This window comes from Chamaea fasciata, unplaced genomic scaffold, assembly GCF_029207755.1.
Source record: "Chamaea fasciata isolate MVZ Bird 193981 ecotype frontalis unplaced genomic scaffold, bChaFas1.0.hap1 SCAF_6, whole genome shotgun sequence".
NCBI classification, from domain to species: Eukaryota; Metazoa; Chordata; class Aves; order Passeriformes; family Sylviidae; genus Chamaea; species Chamaea fasciata.
The window spans coordinates 9,725,797-9,748,464 of NW_027094091.1; the positions used below are offsets into that span (position 1 = coordinate 9,725,797).

General features: G+C 38.6%; 1 protein-coding gene across 2 annotated transcripts in view; it reads right to left on the minus strand.

Annotated features, from left to right (window-relative positions):
* The window catches only part of CTNNA2 (catenin alpha 2), a 466,643-nt gene that overhangs the window by 343,198 nt on the left and 100,777 nt on the right, over positions 1-22,668 (minus strand). For both annotated transcript variants that reach the window (XM_066185389.1, XM_066185388.1), the window contains exons 4-6: positions 10,535-10,701; positions 6,824-6,943; positions 4,480-4,746 (exon numbers count right to left, since the gene is read on the minus strand). In XM_066185389.1, coding sequence (XP_066041486.1) covers positions 4,480-4,746; positions 6,824-6,943; positions 10,535-10,701 — 554 coding nt within the window. The remainder of the gene's footprint in view (positions 1-4,479; positions 4,747-6,823; positions 6,944-10,534; positions 10,702-22,668) is intronic.

A 22,668-nucleotide genomic window follows, 5' to 3' on the forward strand; every position in this document is an offset into this window, starting at 1 on the left:
GCTAGAGGCAGAAGTTGCACACACAAACACAAAAGACAAGGAGAAAAGTCAGCTAAGCCATCTCATCAGTTCTTTCTGGAGCAATACAGAAAACAAAAGATACTAGCTTTTGGCATCAGTGGACAAAAGGGGTTTTGGTCCTTTTTTCCTTTAGATATCTTCTCCTCCCCTCTCTAAGTCAGAGGATTTATAAATTCTATTTAATTTTATTGCAGATAATTCAAGCCTTGCTTCAAACACAGGAATAATCCTTTTTTATGGAGTTATGGTGCATGCATAGTAAACAGCTTTATATTTACAACACCATTACATCTACCCTCCCAGAACTGTACAAGAATGATTACCCTCATTTTTCATACCCAAATCTAAAGGAAATTATTTAGAATTACCTAAAATGCAAAGCATTGTAGGTTGCCCAGTCTTAACACCCTAGAATCTGAATTTCCACTGTGATTAGCACTTCCGAGGTGTTGTCAGCACATCCCACTGACACAGCTACATTCCTCGGGACTCAGGAATTGTAATTCCAGTCCATATTCTGAGGGGAAGCACCCTCCTACTCACCAGAGATCCCAAGTGCCCAGTAAATCCTATTTTTGCCTGTCACTACCCCCTCTCTATTCAATCATGGAGAACTCTTTTCCCAACAATCTGTGTGCAGCCCTTGCTGTGGCACAGACAATCGTGGAACCACAGAACTGTTTAGATTGGAAAAGCCCTCTCAGATCTCTGAATCCAACGCTAGCCCTGCCAAGGCCACCAATAACCCATGTCCCCAAGTGCCACATCCCCATGGCTTTTAAATTCCCTCAGGGCTGGGAACTCCACCACTGCCCTGGGCAACTGTGCCAGAGCTAGATGCCCTTTGGGTGAACAAAACGTCGCTGATACCCAATCTAAACCTCCCTGGCCCAGCCTGAGGCCGTTCCCTCTCCTCCTGTCCCTGTTCCCTGGGAGCAGAGCCCGACCCCCCGGCTGTCCCCTCCGGTCAGGGAGTTGTGCAGAGCCACACGGTCCCCCCTGAGCCTCCTTTTCTCCAGACTGAGCCCCTTTCCCAGCTCCCTCAGCTGCTCCTGGTACTCCACACCCTTCCCCAGCTCTGTTCCCTACCCTGGACAAAATTATTCCTTTACTTTATTTCCAGATATAAATATTTTTACATCCACATATATTTTTACCCCTTCACAGTTACCAAGCGCACACCAGTGTCGATGCCATCTATCTTCATCTCAGCTTTCACCCCGCTCAGGTTTCCTGCTCCTTCTCATTGCATTTCTTCTCACTCGGTAATTTCATTCTCTTTTTCATCTACCTCCCCACCACACTCTAGTTTGATGTGTAGGTCCTCTTTCTGCTGCGCACCATGAGGGCTATGGGGAGGACACCAGATAAGTTCACCCCACAATTTAACATGTGCCAACACAACAGTCCCTCAATAACCAGAACAGATGAGACCTGACCAGATCAAAATTACCATTTCCTGAGTGAAAACAGAGCCTTTCAGATTTCACAGTAAGTTCTTCAAAAATTTATCTATGCAACTTCAATAAATTTGGCCAAGTATCATGAGGGGAAATAAACTGTACACCCCCATTTCCATTAGGAACTCAGATATTTCATGTGCATAAAATATATGCCAAATTTTAATAATAAATTACTAATAAAACCAGGAATACCTGTTTTTAAATGATCTAAGAGTAAAGCAGCAACATGGAATTTAAAGGACAAAGCAACAAGGAATTAAACGTGTTCTTTTGTCATCAATCAACTTCAAACTGGACTTTAAAGAAAACAAATCTATTAAAGATCTGTGAGCTTTCCTTTTTTTTACATAAATTATCTCTGAGAAGCAATAAATGACAACTATCTTCAAAATTTTGCTGCCAATAACTCACAGGTCACTTTACACAACCCCCCAATGTATAGAGGGTGACAATTATCAAAAGACCTAGTTAAACACAATGGCTCTGCTTCAAATAGGTAGAATAATTATTTGTATTCCATATGATGATATTTTGACTCAGAAAATATTCAAATTATTCACACTGCAGTTATTTGAAGCGCTCAGCCACAGAACACTGATTCTGAAATTTGAAATAATGAAGGCTGAGAAGTGTTAAAAATTATGGAAAAAAACTGTAAACTTATTTTTAATACAAAAGAATCATCTTGGTATATAATGCAGGGTTTAGTAAGCACTTCATCCCGAATACAAACTGATCCAAATTAATATGACTGAGACTGTAAAATAAATATTCTGTAAAATTATTTTCATTAGAAAATACAAAGTTCCTTTTCCTTGCTGAAGTAATATACTGCCACCATAAAAAGCAAGGTTTTTTTCTCCACCAGCTTTTTACTCATTACGTAGTTTCACTAGTCTGGTAATATTGCTTGTTTTCTTGCTTGTAAAACATAAAGGTAAATTCACAATCATCCCAACATCACCAGCTATAAATTTTGACTTTTCCTGGAGCTTACGGAATGACATCTTTGTTGCAAAATTAGGTGTGAATAAATCTCATTCAACAGCTAAGCAGTGAGTTAGAAAATGGATAAGACAATTGTTTCAGTCTCTGTATCCTTCTACAAAGTTTTCATTTAGTTTCCTAAAATGAGAAAGAGAGAATTCCCCAGAAAGGCTGTTTTTCCACAGGTAACTATGAACAGAACACAGTACTATGGCTACACATCCCCCACACATATGCATGGTTCCTGCAACATCACGGAAAGTGGAAAAGATTTTACCTGAGGAGAAAAAGGATGAATATTCTCATAGAGGACAGAGGACAATATCTGGTGTCTCGCACAGTCTTCACCACATTTATTTTCACCAAGCACAGCGACTCTCTTTGCATTGAACAGCAGCCTTTTTTCCAGAAGGCAGCAGCAGCATCATCAGTTTGGGACTGAGAAGTCACATGTTTTCTGTCCCTGTTTGTCAAACCTTTGCTGTCCATAACATGCAAAGTTCCACAGCAAAAGCCAGAGCAAAATCAGACCACACAGGGATATTATTCCCAGAATCTTACCAACCAGGGACCTGCAAGCTGAGAGGGTCCTAAAAACCCTGAGGAATTCCTTAAATCTTAACCCACAGTAATTGTGTAGGAAAAACCACAGATGTAAGAATAGCCTCCACTTCCAGCCCTAAATGCAGCAGGACTGAGCAGCTCCTGATTGCATGTGACAGGTGCTGGGATTGCAACCTTGCGTCTTAATCAAAGTGAAAAGGACACCATTCCCCAGTAATAACTTCAACAAATCTTTGCCTTAAGTAAAAAAAAAAAAAAGACGAAAATATTGTCAGAGACTGTCTGCAATAACCTCTTTCTTCACTGCCTGAAATACAATCCTCACATGCGAGATAGGGAGAAATCATCAGACAGGACTGCTAATGAAATTAACAGCCAAACAATCAGCTGTCAGGAAAGTTGCTTAAGTGGAACTATATCTATTGCTGGAACAGAGGCTGCAGCACTTTGCCCATAGCTGAACTGACTGCTATCAACTCTATTTGAAAGATGCTTGTTCCATAATTCATGGATTAACATAATTCATGATTCAAGTCGAATGTTAATGTTTCCAGGACACTGAGCTCTATCACCATCTTCATTTTTTTGTCTTCTCTTCCTGACTAGTTAGACAAACATGATTTTACCACTCAAGCAACCACAGATCTTGGTCACATTGATGCCTTAAGTTTTAGCTTTCATGTTTTTCAGATTCTGTGCTGCCTAGGGGTGTAGATCTGAGTCCCATATTAAGTGTTAGTAAGCTCTCTTCACAGAGTAGGTAGACAAAACAAATCCTTTTCCTGCTGGACACCAAGGACAACAGCTACCAGTTTTCAGGCCCAAAAGCATCAACAACGGTGAGCTGAAGAGAGGAAACAAGAAGGATGGGACCTGAAGCTGTAATTGGACAATTAAACCCCAATATGTAAATGGACCAAAACTTATAAAAGTGTGAGACCACGTGATCGGTCGTCCATTTAGTGAGCATTTTGGGTCCACCTTGGGTGTAGCCCTGGCCAGGCTCTTGTACTGCTCAGGGGGTACCCTTAAAGGCCTTTAATAAATATCTACTTTATTCTCTGGCTCTGTTGAGTCTCTGTTCCAGACCAGCCTTCCCAAGACATCAAAGTAACTAAACTGCCAGATTAATCAGACTTTGCATTTTCTAGAGGCATGTAGTGAGATTTGTCAAGGATCCTAAGGATAACAAGAACTATTTTCTCACTATCCCAGCCATTGCATATGAGCAAAAATAACTCCTTGTAATTCCAGTCCATTAGCAGCAGACAAGTATTCCTCACTAAAACCAACACAAATTGATGTCTGCCCTTTGGATGTGCAGTCTGTGGAAATGGATGTGAATGAAAAGGGGAAATTGAGTCCTGTGTAAGAACAACTTAGATAAAAGCTCAGTAGATGGTGGGCAGAAACACCTCATTTTCCACATCCCGCTGATACTCACATCAAACTCATTCAAAGCAGCAGCGAGCTCTCCTATGCCAGTGTGGCCCTTGTTCTCATCGGTGGGTGAGGTGGCCTGGGCAGCATTGGAGATGCCAGCAATTGCTTCCTGCACTTGCTTGAAGACATAGTCCCTGTTGGCCCTGGTGGCTGCCACGTCAGGGTGGCGGAGGAAGGCCTGCGAGGCTGTGTACAACATGGTGGCGTTCTTCTTCAGAGCCCCTCGGGCCGCGGCCATCTCGTCCCTGCAGTGAGGATCCTTCAGCTCCTGGATGGAAACACACAGCTTTTAGAGAGGGAATGGAAAGGGGTTGTGTTAAATGTATTGTCTGGAGCATCCAGGCATGAACGCTGTGCAGTGGTTTGGCAGAGATGGAATCAACGGCAGAACTCACCATATATCACTGCAAGAATTCCCCTCCTGCCCAAAGAAGTCGAGTCCTCTTGTGTCACTACAGCTGTTACATTCTACTCATAGTATCTTACCAAAGAGTCACCTCCCTTTTGCAAAAACGCATTAAAAATGTACATAAAACATTCAAAATTACTCTTCCCAAACAACTGGATTCCCTCTGCTGATTCCATAATGGCAACGCAAGAGCAACACTCCTGTTACAGCAAGTGCCTTATTTTACTAGTTACAGCATCCATGTCCTTTATAAAATTATCATAAGGTAGAAAAAAATTTTTAAAAAAAATCAAAATCAAAGTATTACATAGATGAACATCACAGAATCAAAGAATTAACAAGGTTGGAAAAGACCTTTGAGATCATCATGTCCAACCTATGACCTAATACCATATGGTTTTAGTTCTTAAAGACCTACTAAATATGCCTCTCAACATTTCTAATTTGCTCCCCTTCATATTTTGCTCTACTCCACATATCATTTAGAATTTGTATATTTAGATTATAATGACAGAAACTTTCTTTTGTTTCCCTTGACAGCAAGAATCAGATACTGCACAATACTGCACAATATATCAGAATTATGTATTACTGTTCTTTAACCCATGATTTTTTAGTTTGAGTGTATATCATACTGTCCTTGAAAGCCTTACAAACATTAAGACAGTCCTAACAATATTCATAAGGAATGACAAAACTTCGTTTCTTCTGTTTTAAAACTGAACAAACCAGTTGGGAGAGCAAATAGTTTATTTATGTTCACACATGGAATCTACCACCAACACTGAAAAAGGATATTCTGCATTTGAAGGTTCTACCCATTGATTAATTTCAACCATACATGGCTGACAGGTAACAGTCTTCAGAGAGATATGTTTTGCCATATTCTTGTATTTTCAATGAGGACTTAAGAAATATAAACACCCATTAACTTTCACATTTTTCTCTTTTTCCCATATTTGGAGCTCTATTTCTACAGGGGAAGTGTCTGAATGTACAGAAGTACACTCTCCATATAGTGCCTAGATTCTGCATTTTTAATTTCTTTGTCTTAGTCAGATGGTTGGCTTTTATGTAGTCCTGTAAGGAGCAGGGAGATGGGCTTGATGATCTTTACAGGTCTCTGCCAACTTGAGATATTCAATGATGCAATTTCAATATAATCCCAAAAATGCTATTTTTCATTAAAAAGTCCCACAATCATGATTCAGAAGTAAACTGCCATTACTGCAATTAAGAAAATAACTAGGTGGATGAATATGGAAAGCCAGCTTTCCAAGTCCAGTGTGCAATGCAGTACAGAGATGACACATCCTTGAATTTTTGGTGGTATTCAAATATAACTGAAGTTGGAGAGACCATTTACAACTCTACAGTGTCTTAAAAAGAACAGGGTGCAGGGGAAAGCTATCTTTATTGCAAAGGTGTACAATGACTGGTCTTGAATAAATGTTATCATGATTTTCTGGTCTCTTTTTCAGCTGCCTTAGCAATGAATAAATGGATAAATGATTTTTTTTTTAATCTGAAAATTATTAATAATGGTTTTAAGCACAAAGTAGATTTCTGTTCCTCCTGAACTTGAATTATACTGAACTAGCAAAGAGCTCGTGCTTTACCAGCTGTCAGAGTGACCTGAAATCTGCATAGGTTAGAATTACATGGGAATAATCATCAAATTAAAACTATCCTAAATGTCCTGAATCACTTCCCTCTTCACCCTTCAATCTGTTATTAACTGAAGCTACTTGGAAGGTACTCTTAAAGAAACGGGACTTCCGAAAAGCTTCGTCACATTCAAAAATAATCAGTGTGATTAAATTAAAGGCCATGACAAAGCAATGAATGGTTCATTGTACATTTTAAACCAGACCTGGACATAAAACACAAGAACTTCAGAATGAAGATGGACTTTTCCAACCACTCCTGTACTCACCTGTTGTCGCCTCGCAGCGACATAGTTCAGTTTTACCATTTCCTTCCCAAATTCCTTAAAGCGATTGGCTAAATCTTGCTCATTTGTTGCATTTTTCACAGCTTCTAGTGCCTCCTCTACCTACAACACAATAAATCAGCTCTGTCAGCATTTTAATCCACTCTCTGACAAAGTCTGTGACTATTCCACCCAATACTCTGTCTTACGTGGACCCAATTTAGGTTTCACATCCATCACTGTACACAAGCTTTATGAGAGTCCCATGAACTTCAATTAGGTTTTTAATAGAGCAGCTGTCACTCTGCATTACTGTCCATTTACTGTGCCTTGGGATCATGTAAAACTAATGTCAAAGATATCACAGTATTAATTTCCCCACTCACACTTATCAGATGAAATATTTAATGTCTGAGGGGCTACAAACAAAATATGTGAATATGTGCTTAATGTGCAGTGCAGGCTTTATGGGAAAACGAAGAAAGTTATCACTTCTGGACAGGAAATATTTAAAAAGGAAATTCAAACTTACCATTAAGGTTTAAATTTACCCCAATAAATCCAAAACACTCTGTCTTTGTGAAACAAATGATAGCTAAACCCCAGAATATTTGCACTATTTTTTTTTCAGCTCTGAGCTTTCCTTCTTTAGTTAGTTAACACTGAGAAAAGAATCCACTTAAAAAACTACACCTGCAGTTATTCAGTGATGCTGTAGCTAACAGACAAAGATATAAAACCCCAATTATACTAACAAGTTGATCCACCAAATGTATTGTGAACCTTTAACTTATATGCAAAGCAAGAAGAAATATTCTTTTCATGCAATAAGTAAAAGGAACATTACTGTGACTGGACGGGAATTCAAAGTTGTACTTCTCTCCCTCAGAAGATAAAAATGCAATTCCAAGCAAAAACATTGAGAACTGAAAAGATGCTACTGACCCTCCTTGCTAAAAGCTATTGTTCAGCTAAAAGCTACAGTTCATATTACAGATTCTCCCCTCAAAAGGCAAGGGCTTTTTGGGATGGGGACAAGCTCCTGTGCACGAGCAGAGGTTTGCAGCTCTCCAGACACAGCTGGGAACTGATAAATTCAGCAGTAGCTGGTGTCTAATAGTTTAGAAAGGCACAATTATGTGCAGAACATGTCTTTTTATTGCTTGAGTTGCTCTGTGTTTTCCTACCTCTGAGAGAGTATATTTTCATTTTGAGTTTTTACCTACTTACTGCAAATTTACAAATTACAGGGCAGTTGAGTAGCAAACTCATACATTTCTATTGGAAAATGCATAATTCAGGAACCTAAATTCATAGCTCTTACTTGGAAATTATAAACCAAGTTCTGCCAATTTACAAGCTACAAGCTTATTTAGAATCCAAGCTACCTCTTCTTTTACTCTTAAGGCGAACAGAGTTTTTAAAAAATAAACTGACTGCCTGATCACTAACACAAATTGCAAAAGCATCATTGCATTAAATAATTTGCTCTTGCAGAACTTCTTGCAATATATGCACATTTTCCCTTTATATCAAGAAACATTAACATTAAAATACCTGTTTTATCTTTATTATATTTGCAGTGCCAACCACAGACATGACAAACTGATTCAGATTTTTCTAAGTCCTGCTCCATATTAAATAGAATTCATGAAAAGTTTGTCAGATTCCACTCTGATAATCAGATTTCAAAGGATGCTGATCTTACTCTATGGTGTCATCAGGGCTCAAGACCACAGATTCCAAAATGAAGAAATCAGTTATGAGAAATACTAGAAAGCACAGGAGCACAAGCTCCTTCTTAATGATATTTTTATTATTACAATTTCTTTTTTACAAATTCATACTGGAGTTCTCCATCCTTGAGAAAACACTCAACTGATCTGTTCCTCTGATTAACTAGCCCGGAGTTAATTACAATAGATCTATAATTCTCTGTGTGCATGACCACATACTGTAACAGTACATGGTTTTTTAACGTTACAAAAGCTTCTGCAATAACCACTATTTCTAATTTTAGCAGTGCAAAAGATAACCTGAATGCAATGACCAAGAGTCCTTCCAGAAAGCACCTGCATATATTCCCTCTATAACTCTAATTAAAATGCACCATTTCCTGGGAAGCCTTTGACATGCTTTCAGAGAAAACTGATTACAGCACAATTCAGCATAAATTAGGCTTCATTACTCTGACATGCAGAATTATTTTAGTTCATTAATTTTATGGGTAACTTACACAAGTGTTTGAAGGTAACCTTTGAGTCAGTAGAAGAGCTGTTCCTTCATCAATTTTGTATAGTATAACCACTTTTCCCCCCAGTAATTCATTTGTCTAAAAGCAGTTAGCATTGTTAAGTGGTAAAATAAGGATATTTACATGTTTAATTCTCAGAAATAAATTACCCTTTTTAACATGAAAATAAAAGTCACAGTTAAGGCCGTTGTGTTGAATTTTGCTGAAAACAACCAGAGATCCCTGACTTCTGAAACAGAACTTGTAATACCATTAGATAAATGCAGAGATTACAAAGCACATTGCCAGACACGGCCCTTTCAAATCTGGGGTGCAAACTGTGCAAGGAAATACACCGACTTACAAACCAGCAGTGGACATTTGTATTTTACACAACAGAGTACTCTGCTGCAAAAGAAATCTCAGATGGAAAAACAGAATTTCTCATTGCCTATGAAAGAGCTTGAATACGAATTTTCATCAAAATGTTCAGAAAAAACCTGTTGTCTATGATATTCAAGTGTTGGCCTTGCTAGGAAAGGACAATTTGAATTGCAGTTACATGGAGCATTATAGAGAGGAAAAATTAAAAGCATATTGGAGAGAGACACTGCTTACACTGCACCTAACCAGAGCCATGTGCTGGCAATTCTGAGAGCAGCATTTTATTCATTAAAGCAGAGCTCACTAGAACCTGTGCGAAAAATCGGCCTCTTTCCTTATGAAAACTGTTTTCCAGCTATTGAGGTTATCTGCACAGTTTGCAAGTTGAAGGGTTCTCACTGTTTTTCCAGAACATGAGATTGTTGTGCAGTTACCCTGTCAAAAACACAAATTAAAAAATAAAAAGAAGAAAAAAAAAGGAAGTACTTTTTGAACAGTTGCTAAAAAGAAGCAGCTCTCCATATCCTCTGTTAAACTCACACATGTACTCTGCCCGCTTTAAATATTCTGTATATGACTTCCTGCACAATTTTGTTTTGTTTCAGAGGTTTTTGATGATTTGTTTCTGCACTAAAAATGTGACAGTGCAACAACTAAGGAGGGTGGGAAAATACATCTCCTAGCTTCAACTGAAAATCTTTTTTAATACTCCTGTATAAAAATGTGAAAAAAGAAGAGTAGAAAACTACAGTACCTAAACTGTGCCAGAAGACAAAAATAGTGGGGAAGTAACTGGGATAAGATGTGAGGGGAGCAAATGCTTCAGTTCAGGTCAGAGAGCTGGTTAACAGCAGTATTAGTCCAGCCACTGAAGATAGCTCAAAGATTTTGCTGTAAGCGTTCAAGTATTAATTTCTGCAGAACTGTGAAAATGAATGAGACTAATGCAGAAATGTGTTAACTCCTACCTCTGATCAGCACTTTAAGAGAACAAAGTGGAGAGTAAGGAACGTGGACAGTTACCTTCCTAACCGATTTATCCCGTTTTTGCACGCACACAGCACACAAACCCAACAGAGAAGGTGAAAAACGCCTACGATTTTGAGGTGTGAGAGGAGCCTCATGACATCAGCCATGTCAGCCAGGATGAGCAGGCGAGTGACGGCCGAGAGCAGGGCGCGGGCGGCGCGCACCATGGTGCCCCTCTTCACCGAGGAGCAGGGGTCGTCCGCGAACTCCGACGAGGCGATGCGCATCGTTTCCCCTGCGGGTGGAACACAAACAGTCGCTCTGTTAGCTTTCTGCCTGGTGGTTTTTGTTTTTCCAGGAAGCGTAAATAACTCACTAAAAGCTAAAATAAGTGCTGTTGGGAAATAAATCAGAGTAACACAAAACCCCTTGGTTGGAAGGGACTTAAAGCCCATCCAGTTCCACCTGAGGGACACCTTCCACTGTCCCAGGGCAATCCAAGCCGTGTACAACCTGGCCTTGGACACTTCCAGGGGAGGCGGCAACAGCTTCTCTGGGCAACCTTTCCAGGGCCTCCCCACTCTCACAGGGAACAATTCCATCCCAATATCCCACTCAACCCTACACCCTGGTGGTTTGAAGCCATTCCCTCTGTCCTGTCACTCCACGCCTTGTCCCCAGTCCCTCTCCAGCTCTCCTGGAGTCCCTTTAGGCACTGGAAGGTCTCCCTGGAGCCTTCTCTTCTCCAGGGTGAACAACCCCACCTCACCCAGGCTGGCTGTGATTCACAGATTTTATATTAACCCAATTTTTGCTGCTGTTAAAAAAACTCCTGTTTGTCTCCAGTGCAGAATCTCAAAAAGAAAGTACTTCTAATGTGAAATCAAAGCATATTTACATTGTTTTAAAGACCATTGTAACAACATTAAAAAAAAATCCCATATGAAAAACTACCCAGAAGACAATGCAAATAGTGGGGGAGAGATTTAAGATGGCCACAGTAATTAATTCCCATCAGAACTCTTCTCGTTATTATATTTACCATTAGAATCGCATGTTGAAACTATAATTTGCAAGCAGTCTATCTTGGATGATAAATTGATAATATACAATTTCAAAATACAATTCAAGTGGCTCATTTCTAAGGCTACATACTCCTCTAAGCTTTCCGTAAGGTTGGCAAAACTCCCTACAAATTTCTTAGGAGACAATTATCAAGCAATCATTGCTAGAAAAAAAGGGAACAAATCAAATTTCTAAACATACTTAAATGCTATATTGCTCAGCATCACAGAGCTGAAATTCAAGGTAGAACAGAAAAGAATGTTTCTGGAGGAGGTACCACAGTTTGCTGCCCATACCTTCCCATGCATTTTACCTGTGTGCCAAAAATCACTGAAACTAGGAGCAAGAAATTCTGATGCCACAAAGATTTTTCTAACACGTACTTTATTTCAAACTGTTGTTTGAAAAATTTATCCACAACTCTTGGCTGAGAGCAGGTTAAAAATTGAGAATAAAACTTCTATTATTATTATTATTATTATTATTATTATTATTATTATTATTATTATTATTGTAATAGTTATTATTATGAGTCAATGACTCAAATATTTCATGTAAAAGGAGATATTGAGAGCAACCAAAGAACAGCTGAGAGCCCAGCATGTGAGCAAGGGTTAGATGTCAGTTTCCTAACTGGGAATTTGATCCCAGTACAGGACTGGCTTCATCTCTTACCAGTGCAACATTGTAAGGCATCATCTTCCCTTCAAATATTTATTGAGGGAAACCAACAATCCCAGCTTTGCATAGAGAGTTTGCTCCAAAATGCACTCTTGGAGCATACTGAGCTGAGTGAACCCAAGGGGACACAAACAACCACAGGAAATCCCAGCAAGACTTTCCCTTACTTAAGGTCTAAATGGGATTTAGAGATGGAAGTGATTCCAAGCATCCAGCAGCAAAACTCTTGTAAGTGAAAGTACTCAATTTTAGAGAAATCCAAGCTGAAATGGGTTCCAAAACAAGCTTTCAATTTTGGAATCAGATGCCTGCAATTTTTTTTTAACTTCCATTTTGGTGCTGAAGAGATTTTACCATTTTCTGCCAAATTAGCAGTGTGTAGCTTCAGATAAATATTCATATTGGACTAAGAAATAAAGAAATAATATTTGATAATCGGCCAGTGGCACCAGGAAAGCAAGGAGGAAAATTATCCTCTAAGACTTGAATAGCTAAGGAGATATTCCTAGCAAAAAGATTTGAAAATCAAAACGCAAGGGCAGAGGAAAAAATGCACAGAGGGTCAAAAGGAAACAAAAACAAACAAAACCAAAAAACCATTAAAAGAATTTGGATTAGGGTCACATCAGGTGAAATAAGTCTCCAAAATAATTAAGAAAAATTATTAAATAGACATAATCAAATAAGCAAAACAAAAAAGTATGAGTATAAAAGTTCACAGCAGGTTGTTTAAAATTTAGCAAGATCTAGTTGTTCATAATTTAGAATCTAATAATGAAAGAAACTATCAGTTATGGGGAGGAAAGCTTGTCTGTATCAGTGCCAATTAACATATTTTAATCCTTTTACAGGAGTGGAATCAAGCTATTCTTAGGCCAGAAGTAACAGTGGAGCTTCAGCTAGCCCAATTACTTTTTAGAGAAACCTTTTTATGCATTTCAAGTTATTCTGTAATCTATATTAAATTACTTTCAGTGAGAATTGGGTCGACGCAAGAAACACAGACATCTGAAGTCATCGGGTCTGCTTCCTTGCCACTGCAGTCAGTCAAATGATAATATAATTAATAGTGATCTTAATATGATAATAGCTACACTCATAAACTTATCAAGCTTCCATCTTAGAAACAGCTCAGATATTTAACCTCAATTAATCCTATGTGAAGTGGGAAACTCACTCCAAAATGAACTCTAGAATCTGACAGGTTTTTTTCAAGACACTTTAATGCCATACTGTCTGTATTTGTAGATAATTTAAATCATTTCTTCTCATGTCCCATTTGTCCTTCATTTTTACTGTGTTCTTCTTCCACTTTTGTCCCTATGTCCCCTTTTGGCTTTGTGCATTTTTGTGAGGAGTCCTGACAGACTAAAGGCAGTACTTCAGTCTCTTCTAATTGCACACAATATCTATTTCTATAATCGTTACAGCAGCCCCATGATACAATTCTAGTTCTGAACTAAAAAGGATAAGAACTGCAGGTTTCTAGGACCATTTTCAGCTATGAGAAATACTCATGGAATCCCAGAATATCCTGGGTTGGAACTGTAGGGATCACTGAGTCCAGCTCCTGGCCCTACACAGGACACCCCAACAATCCCACCGTGTCCCCAGAGCTTAACAACTGCAAAAATCCATCAACAGATGATTGCAAATGTCACCAAGAAAAGCTACTGGAATTTCATGGGCAGACTTAAGGTAAAACATCTACCTCTGAGGAAAGGATTGAACCAAGCCTTTCAATGGTTAATAGACAGCGGAAATGTCATTTTTTTCCAAAGCCTTGAAGTGTTTATTAAGAGAGAAAGAAGATGGGCACAGAGCAGCAGTCTAGAGAACAGCTGAGACCAGTAGGGGATGCTGACAATACACCAAACACCTGGAAATAATTACCAGAACAATGACAAATTGATTGGATGCACCACTCCTGAGCAGTTCTCAAATGGAAGAAATTAATAAAGCTACAGTCTAATTAATCAATTTCTTTTTCCTCTTGTCTAAGATTAAAAAGACAGAACAACTGATCCACGACATAATGGAAGTATTTTATAGTGCTCTCCTTGTAATTAGAGCAAAAGCACTGTTATGAAGCTATCCCAAATTATAATAATATATAGACCCAAACTGAGTTGCAGATTCCATATAAAAGAGTAAGGATTATACTAAATGATAATATGAAAGATTCAAACAACTCATAATTGTTAATAAGGTATATTTAAATTATTTATGCAGGTTTTTAATCCTTTCATCATGGATGCCTTGTTAAGAAACCAAAGCAAACCCTTCAGGATACAAAGATCTATGATTTTATCCCTCTTGGATTTGTCTAGAAATTCACCAAATAGAGTAGGATCACTCACTTTCCATCCCAGTATATATCTGAGCAGTCAAATTTTAGGAATAATGACCTTCCTCTGGTCTTGGATGGTTGGTTTCTCCCTGTCTATGCTCCTCCTACCTTATTAATCACATTGATTATTTACCACAGCTCTTAAAACTTCGTATTTCGTTTACAGTACTTTAAAATCCAGTCTCCATAACTGAACATGTTCATTTCAGAATTAACCTCCGTTTGACATTATCAGAATGTGCGAAATAATTTGTAGACCATTTTCATCCTGCATACTTACTAAACACAAACATGCATTAAAACTTCTATTCAAAATTGTAAAAGCTTCACACAAATGGCTGTTCAGTCTTCCCTTTCCTTAATAGCTTTTTCGTAAATCTTTACTGCTATTTCCCCTAAACTCATGTCCTCTCTCACTTGCAGTTGGGACTTCATGCTCCATCCGTGGGAGAATGACCACTGTTCTCATTGTTTTAATGGATTTCAAGGCCAGAAAAGGCCATCTCTGATCAAGCCTGATATTTTCCCATCACATTTCAGCTCCTAGAGCTGTGTCTCTCTGGAACTGATCGTACAGACAATCCAGTTCACATACATTTGACTCACTTTACATTTGACATTTAGATAGAGCAATGGAAGATGAATCACTCTGCATTTTAAAGGACAATGAATATCCTTAAATCTAGTAGGTATTTAGATTCCATGTTCTCTCTTAGATCCAAAAACACACCAACATCATTCACTTCATGGACCATTAAAACATGTAATTTTAATTAACCCAACTCCTTTCCTGAGGGACAGAAAATAGCAAGAATACAGAACTTTTAAGACATTTAGCCAATATCAATGACAATGTAAGTAAATTTATCCATGAATGTTACATTTTAAAAAGAACTTTTCTAATTAATAGTCAGATTAATAGTGCATTTGGAACATCACTGATACACTTTAGTACAATAAAACACAATTAAATTTCAATTCAAAACAAAATTGTTTTGAATGTGAGGATCCATTAGCATCTCTAATCCCTCTTTGCAACTCAGTTACTCTATGGGTTACCACCCTTCAGGGACACACTAAAGTGATCGGCCTTCATTGAACTGGAGAGTTCAGTGAATATCAACATGAACATTTTAGATGCTCAGCACTGTGTTTGGGAACATGAAAACACATTGGACCTCTTGAGATACCAATAAATACAGAGGCAAATTTAAAAACTCAAGCTCAACTGAATTACAACGTGGCTTCATTTGTATCCTGGCAAAAGTCACGCTGCTGAACTACAATGTTTGACAGAAACACGGAATTACAGAAAGGTTTGGGATGGAAGTGACCATAAAGCCCATCTTGTTCCACCCCCCTGCCCTGGGCAGGGACACTTTCCACTATCCCAGGGTGTTCCAAACCCCACCCAAGCTGGCCTTGGACACTGCCAGGGATCCAGGGGCAGCCACAGCTTCTCTGGGCACCCTGGGCCAGGGCCTCCCCACCCTCACAGGGAACAATTCCTTCCCAATATCCCATCTACATCTACTTTAAGTTGAAAGCTCTTCTCCTTTGTCCTATCAGCAAGAAGTTCAGCTACCAATTTTTCCACAAGTTCTACGTTTATACTAAAAATCTGAAATCTCTAATTAAAATACGTATTTTCTTCTTTCACCAAATGCTGCAGAGTTTCATCAAGAAGCACATTCCAAATGAGTAGAATAGTTCATCACCTAAACAAGAAACTACAGTGAAAAATGTAAGGAAAAGTTGCTGTCTTTCTGGTGAACTGTGAATGTACATTGATTAAAATCACTATTGTATAAAAGGACAAAAATGAATGGAACTGACAAAGAAAAATCTCTAAGACCTAGTGATCAACATCTTGAATTTAATAATTTAATGGGTTTCTGCATAGCAATTTATTAATTTAAATAGAACTGTCATTAATAAATTTAACGTATCAGGTATAGAAGGGAACAACATTTGAAAAGCACCCAAAATTCATGGAAAAGGAAGCACTCCAAGAAAACGACTGTGGCATCCAGTATTAGGCACACAGATTCCACCCTTCTGGATACTATTTTCATTCTGGGGCAGAAGAGGCTCACAAATAGTGTACAGGAAAGCAAGTTCAAGGGTAGATTCTATCTGTGCCCAAGGCACCGTGAACTAAGTTCAAAATCATAATTAGAATCAGTTCCATCACTCTCTATTATCACATTAAAAAAAATACCCAATGAAGAGTTTATTAGAAACTGCTATTTTTTGAGATAAGCTTCAGTTCAAAGGGTTGATATTTTCCAGCAAGATGCATTTTCATAACAGAATTTATCAAAAAATCCCAGTGATCTGTGAAAAAGAAGGAGCAGCAAGTTGCTACTGTCAGCCCATGGGAAGTACTGCGAGGAGGGGGATGAAGTGATGATGAGATTGATCAGTCTGGTGGATTATCAGCTCCTATTTGTTTTGAGGGTCACTTTTGTATTCCTGCTAATTTATACTTTTCTTTACACTTAGATCCTACCTGAATGTCTTGACAGAAGCAGTAAGAGAAGCAGGGAGCACTGCTTAATCTGGGGAACAAACATGGCTAAAAGTAGAAAAAAAACCTTCCCACAACCCCAGCTGGGATTAAGAGGACAGGCATGTTAATGCTGGACAATTGAGGGATTTGCAGCCAAGAGAGAAAAATGACAGGAAAAATTTAAATACAAAAATTTAGGGAGATAATGATACACATTAACAATAAGAAAATGATGAAAAAGAAGTCAGCATAAGATATAGAGAGAGCATCTGCAGGTTTACACAGAGAAACAGATAGAAGGTGCAAGAGCACTTTTAAAAATTTATTTCATTTCTTCTCTTAGTTCACGTAATCCGTACAAATTGTTTATGATAACCTATATTTGAGATCCAATGCAGTTATTTTTTCACCATAAAACAACTTACCAAAGATTCTGAAATCATGCTCAAGGCATAAGCTTACAGGAAAATTAAGTTTACCTTTCCAAAATTGGGAATTATATTTAAAAATTAATTTTCAGAGACTAAAACCCAGCAGTTTTTCATTGAATTTTGACTTGGCAACATTTTAATAACCTAAAAATTTATTGCCAGTTTCAATGGGAATTCACATCCATGCAGTGACACCTATGTGTTTATATAAGAGCTCCTTTATGTAACTACACTCATTGCTTGAATGTTTAAAAACTGCAAGAGCTTGTGTGCAAAGAGATAATGAGATAACTGAGCTTCATGGTGTGAATTTACATTCCAGTGCAGAGATCAAAACACAGAACTGATCCATAGCCCTCCATCAACACCCAGAAAGGCAGACTGCTGTTGTGCACAGGAAAAGGCTCACACCCAAGACATGATTATCTTTAGATTTGTAATGAGAACAGAAAGAAATGATCATTAGCCTAAGCCTGTATGGGTAATAGAAAAAACTATGGTTGAGTGTTAGGATTGTCCTTTATAAATACTTGGGCATGGTAGAAGGGAGGCTGAGGGGAATAAAGGGTGGAGATGGCTCTGAGCAACCTGGTCTAGTGAAAGGCGTCCCTGCCCATGGCAGAGCATTGGAGGTAGGCGAGGTTTAAGGTCCCTTTCATCCCAAACCATTCCATGATTCCGTGATATCAATCCTTTACTGGATGCAGAGCGAAACTCAGTCACAAAGGAAGAGGAAAATGCCGAGGTACTAAATTCCTTCTTTGCCTCAGTCTGCAACAGTAAGAGGAGCTGTCCTTCAGGTGCCCCGTGCTCTGAGGTGAAGGGCAGAGATGGGAACAAAATGAAACCCCCAAAATTGGTTCTACTCCTGTTATTAATGAATTTATAGAATCCTTTTTTTTTATTGGTTTTCTAGGGCAGAAACCAGGTTACAGTTCTAGCTGAGCTTTGGCCCTTGCCATTTTCTCCCTGCATGACCTCCAAACGTCCCTGTAGATTTCCTGAGCTGCCAGTCCCTTGTCCCTTTTCACAAAGGTCACAGACTCTCCTTTTTTGCCCAAGATCTGCCCAAATTCTCTCTCTAGACAGATCAGTGTTGAATAAATAAAATAAGGAGCAATTTAAAACCATACAGTCCACCACAAACAGGTGAACGTAAGCAGGGGGGACATAATTTCTGAAAAAAACCCACATATATTTCATCACTTACTACAGAAATCACATAATATGAACAGATGTTAAAAACTGACTTATTTACAACTAGAATGCAAAAAAAAAAAACCAAAAAAATAAACACCAAAAAAAAACCCCAAAACAACAACAACAACAGCAACAAAAAAAAACAACCAGGGGAAAAAAAAGCACAGATCTCAAAGTCAAGTGGAACAATTATAGCTGAATGAAATTTGCAAACATCCCAAATCAAAATCAGTGGAGAGCCGACAATTTCATTTTTAGTAGATATAAAAATAATTCTGAATTCCATCAGCTATACAGAACAGGCTCCTTTTTCCCATGTTCATATACATACATCTGTGAGTTAAAATATCTCACAGATCTAAAGTCTAAAAAGAATTTGTCTCTGATAAAAGGATTAAAACACAGAGAACAAGATAGCTGGAGATCAGAATGCTATAATTTGACACTTCTCAGAGGAAATCAGTGCCTGTTATTTGATTATAACATTTTATATTCCCTCACTCTGTAAAGTATTACTGGCCTTTGTAGTATGTGAAAAACGTACTTCAGAAAAAGACATGTTCAAAATGGTAAATGGAAAGGCAATAAATTAAAGCCTTTAATATACTGACTAAGCATCTTTTAGGATCCAGATATTAGAAAGTATATTTCAAATTTTCATGCTGTCACTTTTAATACTCCTCTCATCGAATACCACTTTCTGAAACCATATCAAAAATTAAAGCCTAATCTGTATGGGAGAAAGGAGCTTTTATACAACTTTTGAAGTTGGATGAATGCCATGGAAAATGCAGTCAAAAATAAAGAACACAGAACAAAATGTACTGTAGGCAAATAGAAGGACTGAGCAGAGGGGCAAGGAAGACTCCCAGATAAAGTTTAGTGCTCCAAGGACTGCTTGTATCCTCTCATTAAATGACACTGGGAAATCACAGAATCATGGAATGGTTTGGGTTGGAAGAGACCTTACAGCTCATCTTGTTCCTGTTCTACCATGGACAGAGGGACCTTTCACTAGATCAGGTTGCTCCAAGCCCCATCCAATTTGGCCTTGAACCCTCTCAGAGATGTGGCAGTGTCTTGGTTTAAGACCATTTAAAAAGTTGGACACTCCAAAATGAGTCACCTCCACCTAATTCCCACCTATCCCTTGCCATCAGTAGGGAAAGATTATGAGCAGATATAAGTGAAAAAACAACAGTTCACTGACAAATGGAGCAGCGACAGGCAAAAACCAGCAGTAAATAACTTCTAGATATAAAACTGCCCAGTTTCACAAACCTCACGGACACAAAGACAGACCAAGAATGTTGGAATTGGCCTTCCCAAGATGGCGCCTGTCCGAGGCGGCCGCATGGCTGACGGACAAAGGGAAGATGGCGCCACACCCTTCCCCTCCAAAAGGGCGACGGCGGGCCCCAGGAACAAAGAGACAAGATGGCAGCAACCCATACCAGAAAGACAGGAGCCCACACAGCAGTTCTAGGGGCAGACAAAAAATTTCCAGCTCACGTGGGGTCTGTGCCGCTCCCACTGCTTGTTTCTGCCATTTACATAAAAAGACCGGTCTGACCAGACAGGCACACAGCAGCACGACCCCAGGAACTGCCGCCAGAGTTTGCAAAATTCACCTCGAAACAGTTTCAAATTGCAAAACGCATCTTTACCAGTGGCTACGGTGGAAACATAAACAACCACCTCTGAAGCAAAGCGCCACTTTCTGCAAAAGCCACCAAGAAAGGAAAAGCCTCCACTCCCACAGTCTGCTCTCCTGGAGCGGAGCCACCTGAGGCGGCCACAGCTTCTCTGGGCACCCTGTGCCAGGGCCGCACCACCCTCACAGGGAGGGTTCATCTTCCCCTAATATCTAACCCAAACCTGACCCCCTTCAGTTTAATGCCATTCCCCCTTTTAACTGAGCAGAAACAATCCTGGTAACATGGATACAAACCCAAGATCCTCACATGTTACATGAATCACAGAAGTATTTACAATTACTTTTTGAACACAGAAAACATCACTTTTAAAAAAACTGAATTCCTTTGCAGAGTTTACTCAACAGAATGAAATTTTATTTTCAAAGTTTGTTAGTAATTATTTTTTTGGTGTGTAATCATCGCAAAGTCATTCTTGCAATTTTCTAGTTAGTTTTTTACAGACTGAAAATTCACTGTTCAGTGACAAAAGCATAAAGCAATGATCGAACCTTAAGCTCATCTCCTCGACTCTTTGTCCCTTCAGTATGATACTTCCCAATTTAAATATCCCAGACAAAGTGTCTGCACCACTCCTGATCTCCCATCAGTTTTCCTATCCATCATTGGACAGCTGGTGAAACTCTCAGTTTCTTTGCTCTGCTAAAAACTTCCATCGCTGGCCTGCACAGTCATCTGAGGTCACTCCTGTGCCAAGCTAAAAGGAATTTCCTTCCAAATGCTTTTGATCCAACAGACTAAAATAACTGATTCTCCAGTTCAGAGATGACTCAAACGTTTCCTTTTTTATTTCCTTCTTTTTTTTTCTTTTTTTTAATGTTGAAGAAAAAGAATTTCAGTTCAGAATTTCTGCCTAATGAATCAACAGTGATTTCACCTCACTGCGACTCAGAGGATGTTTCAGTAACACATAAATCAGAACAGCTTCAAAAGGGGAGGTTGAGATGCTCACCCCGTGGTGCTCTGCAGCTTCACGGAACTGTTCTGAGGGGTCAGGGACTTCAGCTCCAATCTCCACGTTGAATTACGCACAGAGGGGACACAAATACAGATTTCATGCATGGAGGAAATCTCCTTGCAGAACACTGTTCATGGTTAGCTCAAAACTTAATTGAAAAGGCTCTACATTAAATGCTGCTGAGGATTACTCACTGTGGATTAAGCCTACCCAGTTTGGGAATTACTGCTGGAAGACAGAACAGGGCAAGATAACTGCCTGTGGTACCGATTCCATTTTGTAAGATCTTTTTTCCTTTTACTAATTTTTTTAAATTTAAATCCTAGTGAAACTATTCTCCAAATTTGACCTGAATTCAGAAATTTCATGTATAATAATAGGTGGTGGAATTAAATATTTACTGCAGTACATGGCCTAGTTTCAGTCCCTTGATAGGGATTTTTTTTTTTATTTTAACTGTGCTGCATTTCTGCAATACTTTCTCAAATAAAACCCTTACTAACAGAAATATTTCTTCTAAAAGAGCAAGCAGTAATTTTAGGATCTGATTTTAATATTCAAGTCAAATATTTCTGGAGGAAACACTATTTCCATATCTTTCCGTTTCTGAGTATAATTTTATTTTTGACAACTGTCAGAAGTTGGCATGTTAAACAAATTTTATTCTGATTTTATCCTGATATAAAGCCACAATATTAATAAAATCAAGAAAGACAATGTAAATAAATATAGTACCAAAAATGTGCCAAATGTATTAATTTATATTACTTTTCAAACTTTTATTACTGCTTTTGCAAAATCTGTCTCAAACTGTCATGTTCAGGCAATACATCAAACACCAACTTCCCTTTATAACAAACATATCTGAGAGATGGAAGTCACTTTCATAAACTTAAACTAACATGAACTTAAACAAAACACTGAAAAGTGAAATGAGTATCAGAAAAGCTGCAGCCAAGGCTAAACAGAAATAAATCTTTTGGAAATGGTGCAGAGAAGAAGCGAAGATCCTCTGCCAGCCAGCTGGCTTTACCAAGAACCAGTATCATCAGCTGTTCTCCCAAAAAGCCTAAACCATGTATACAGAAAACAAGAAAATTATGGAATGGTTTGGGTTGGAAGGGACCTTAGAAGACTGTCTAGTTCCAACCCCCTTGCCATGAGCAGGGACACCTGTATGCGTTTAATTAAACTCCACTTTTAGTTTTCTCCTTTAGGATCAATCCTGATCAGGAACAGAGAGGAGCAGGACAAGACATTGGTGCTGTTTGGTTTGTTTCAACAGAAATATAAAATAGTTTGGGTTAGAAGGGATTTTGAAGGTTACCTAGTCCATCCCTTGCAAAGAGC